Source organism: Cynoglossus semilaevis, chromosome 15 (genome assembly GCF_000523025.1).
Source record: "Cynoglossus semilaevis isolate Cse_v1.0 chromosome 15, Cse_v1.0, whole genome shotgun sequence".
Lineage (NCBI taxonomy): Eukaryota > Metazoa > Chordata > Actinopteri > Pleuronectiformes > Cynoglossidae > Cynoglossus > Cynoglossus semilaevis.
The window spans coordinates 18,486,250-18,490,101 of NC_024321.1; the positions used below are offsets into that span (position 1 = coordinate 18,486,250).

The following is a 3,852-nucleotide window of genomic DNA, read 5'->3' on the forward strand; positions in this document are numbered from 1 at the left end:
CCGGAACCAGTGGCTGGGTGATGTTCCAATGTAGGAGTGTAGAGCTTGTCTTTCCACTTCCATGTAGAGATTTGCCACTATGGGAGACCCAGGAGAGCCCATAGCTCAGCCATGCTTGTGTCTGTAGAAGGACTCGTTGAACTGGAAGTAAGTGGTGGTGAGGCAGAAATCTACAAGGGCACAAATGTGGTCAATGGTCAGGTTAGTTCTTAACGGCAGGGTGTGATCTTGTAGTAAGCGCATCCTCACTGTTGCTACTGTCTGTGGTGAGGATGCATGTAAAAAGCGATGTTGAACTTAACTTGTTGGTGAAGTCCTGTGAGTTGGCTTTGTGGTGAGGTGTGTCTCCAATGAGTGGTGAAAGGATGGAGGCCAGTTGTTTGGCGATGTCTTAAGTGTCGTAATTGATGCTGCTGATGATGGGTCTGAGTGGAGCTCCTTCCTTGTGGATTTTGGGGAGACCATGAATACGGGGAATGGCTTCTTCTTGCTACAGGGGTCTGTCGATATCTCTATCCATTTATATCCTTTCATTAAAATTGTTTCTTTTTTTTATGGTTTTAATCGAAATACAGCACTTTGAAAAAGAATTTCCAAAAAACATTTTCATAGAAAAAAAAAAGTTGTTTTGGAAATGTTCTACAAAAAAAACCCATTTGGTCACATGTTGAAAAATTGAGGAAAATGTTTGAAAAAACATTAAAAAGAAATTTTTCTTCATCGGAATACAGCGTTTTGAAAAAGAAATTCTTGAAAAACTTTTTCTTGAAAAACTTCTCAAAAATATATATTTTTTCTCTATAAAGGAATTTCTGAATTTTGAATCTTTAGAGAGCCGATACTATTGATTCCCAAATGGCTCTTAAATATTTTTATATATAGTTCATTAATTTGACCTTGTAGGGTATTTGGAACATGGGCTATAAAAATTAGCCAATTTAACTGTTATCAACACAGACCCAAAAAAGCCAGAGGTGAAATGTGTTGATTTTTATTCAAAAGTTACTGTCTCCAGACAAGTACAAATCAGAAAACAGGGTGACTGGAATAAGATGGGATAATAGACAACAACTTAAAGAGTAGGGAAGCATGAAAAAAAAACACGTAAATGGCCAAAAAGAAGGAAAGAAATTATTTTTTGTATATATACACATGATCTAATAAGAATTTATACCAATGTAGTGGTAAGTAACAAACAATAAACAGTACTTTTTCCTTAAAAGAATTCCTCTTTTACTTACATAAAATAATTAGGCAAAACACTTATTTAGCTCGTCTACTTTATTACATTACATCCGACCAGCTCTTTGTCATGATCTAAGAAGCCAATTGTCCACCTTTAAACAATGCTGATGCTCAGACATGGAAGATTACTGTGAGAGAAGGCCAACTTCACCAGCATGTTTAAGGCTCAAGCATGGAATGACTACAAAATAAAAACCTCAGTAGACAAAACATTTCATTTAAATGTGACAAATGTCAAAATCTAAGCTTTGTCTAGCTGCCACAGCGCTGCTGAGTCAAATCTCATCTTCAGTAATGTCTGAACCACTAACTTACACACATTTTGTGACAGGACTTTTTATGGTGAGAAAATCTTAAAGCTGAATTTCACAAGTCTTTATTAGTTTTATCCAAACTAACTTTCATGTACGAAAAAAAAGTAGAAACCCCCGAGACATTATCAAGACAAAAAAGGAGATGGGGGAGGAGGGGGTAAAATATACATTTTAAAATTTAGTCGATGCATGGTTTTACATGCTTACATTTTGGGTTTTACTTACATGTTTCTCAAATGATGGGACTGAATGTTTAAAATTTAAAAACCAAGAGCACAAATATAAAATCAGCACCGATTCATATACAACTTTCATTTTAAAAAAATGTTGACTTACCCATGTTAACATGGGCTGCTGGATGAGAGGAAAAGAAATTGCAATTTCATTCATCCAGAGCCCACATGATGGCGCTACTGCAGTCAACATCTGCACATTATGGGCACGTCTCCTTAATGGACGGTGGTTTAAAAGAGGGAGTGGCCTTAATATTGAGATGAGCTCTACAACCCAGTGTGGAGTGGTCCTGGCCTGTGGGAGAAGCAACTCCCGAGTCTGTGACAATTCCCTATTTTGACCACCAGTGGTTTACGGGACAGATCTGACAAATTTTAAAAGATCGAGGTCGGGGGGAAAAAGAGCACAGAAACATAAAGACCTCCATCCACGTTGGCTAACACAGTACAAGCAGGCTACTACAGTCTGTATATAAATTACTACTTCACACCTGGTAACTTACTACAGTTGTAAAAAGGGTTAGACATGAACAAAAAATGTTTCTTAAGTTAAACACACCAATGCATCCCCAATTTAAAAAAAATGAAAGAGGGGGTTAAAAACAACAAAAAGAAAAGGAGAATATAGATTTTCTTCAGACACATCTCTTTTCTAATATTTTTGGAAGTGGGCTGTTTCACTATTTCTGAACAGGAAGAGCTGACCCAGGATTATAAAAGTAAATATTTGAAACACAGTCTTCTCTGAGCAAGCAACACTGAGTGTGGGTCATCGTTGGTCCATGTGGAGTACAAGCCTGATTTTTTTTTCTGATTTTTGCTTTTTCTTAGAGAAAAGGCTCCGGTTTTTACGTCTAAAATCCTCTTCAGATACAAAGCGCGTATTCTGGTTTTTCATCACAAAATCATCCTGACACTAGCTTAAAACATAGACACTCCAAGGACCTGGATGGGGGAAAAATGAGACAGTATAATAAAAATTAAAATTCTCACTGATAGAAACACCTAGTTAACACATGTGGCATGTGGTTTCTGGTCAATGACATTCCAAGATAAAACATATTTATGGCATTTTAGCACAAATAAAATATTTTAGGGTATTCTTGTAAATTTCAAAGTGTCTTTGACCACTTCTGTTTTGTTGTAAAGTTATAATATACTATATTGTTTTTTGATCAGTCATAGTTGAGTTAGAGTGTTCCTTACCGATTCATCCATGATAGACGCAGGGTCAAAGTAGTCTGGCTTAAGTTCAGATCTCTCACGACGGTTCTTGGAAGGTGGCTGAAAGAAAAAGACAAAGCAGAAACTTTAATTCTTGCATGAAGAATGGCATTGGCATTCTTTTAAAAAGCATTTTTTCCCGTGTTAAAAGTGTGTGTTGATTTCTTTTGAGAAAACAATTTAAAATCAAGAGTTTTAAAAAAAATACATATATATCAATTACAATTTCTAAGAAAAACACTCCTCTGTGACTGTGTGAAACGTGGCAGAAAATAGATCTAATCTGACAGTGGGGGAAGAGGGAGTGAGGTCAGACTTTAACATGATGTTAAAGGTGAGAAGAAAAGTCTGTTTTTCTACAGAAAATGTATTCCATAAGAGTAAAGTAAATTAGTTTGGTTTTCTTAGTTTACAATTGAAACTCACCAAATCAATGTCCATGGTATCAAAGTCCATGCCTTCATTGAGGTCATCCATACGACCCTCCGATGACATCATAACATCCTCTACGATTGGCTCTTCGTCCTCCTCCATGAGCCCAGTACCTCGACGGCTGCAAAGACAAATGTGATGAGAAGTTGTCACAAAATTCTACTGTGTGTGTGTGTGTGTGTCTTACATGGCGTGCTGCAAATTGTTTCTGAGTTTGGCGTAGTTCATGGCTCTCTCCTGCTGCTGGCGTGCCTCTTCCTGTTGTCTCTGAGCCAACATCCACGTCACCTGGGAACTAAATATACAAGAATAAAATTAATCATCTCTTTGTTGAGCAACATAACCTATTATGATCAACAAGTATTCAAATTTCAAAATCTCAAAAATGAATAAAAATGCACTCA

At 36.8% G+C, this 3,852-nt stretch overlaps 2 protein-coding genes across 2 annotated transcripts in view; both read right to left on the reverse strand.

Moving 5' to 3' along the window:
* The window catches only part of zdhhc2 (zDHHC palmitoyltransferase 2), a 4,552-nt gene extending 4,450 nt beyond the window's left edge, over nt 1-102 (reverse strand). The window contains exon 1 of the mRNA XM_008327523.3: nt 8-102. Within this exon, the coding sequence (XP_008325745.2) occupies nt 8-102 (95 nt within the window). The remainder of the gene's footprint in view (nt 1-7) is intronic.
* Nucleotides 103-975: 873 nt separating this feature from the next.
* Nucleotides 976-3,783, reverse strand: LOC103391371 (cohesin subunit SA-2-like). Its single transcript, XM_008327607.3, has 4 exons — nt 3,636-3,783; nt 3,443-3,569; nt 2,999-3,076; nt 976-2,737 (listed from the first exon to the last, which is right to left on the reverse strand). The coding sequence occupies exons 1-4, from the start codon at nt 3,725-3,727 to the stop codon at nt 2,714-2,716; spliced, it is 321 nt and encodes a 106-aa protein (XP_008325829.1). The 5' UTR covers nt 3,728-3,783; the 3' UTR covers nt 976-2,713.
* Nucleotides 3,784-3,852: the final 69 nt, after the last annotated feature.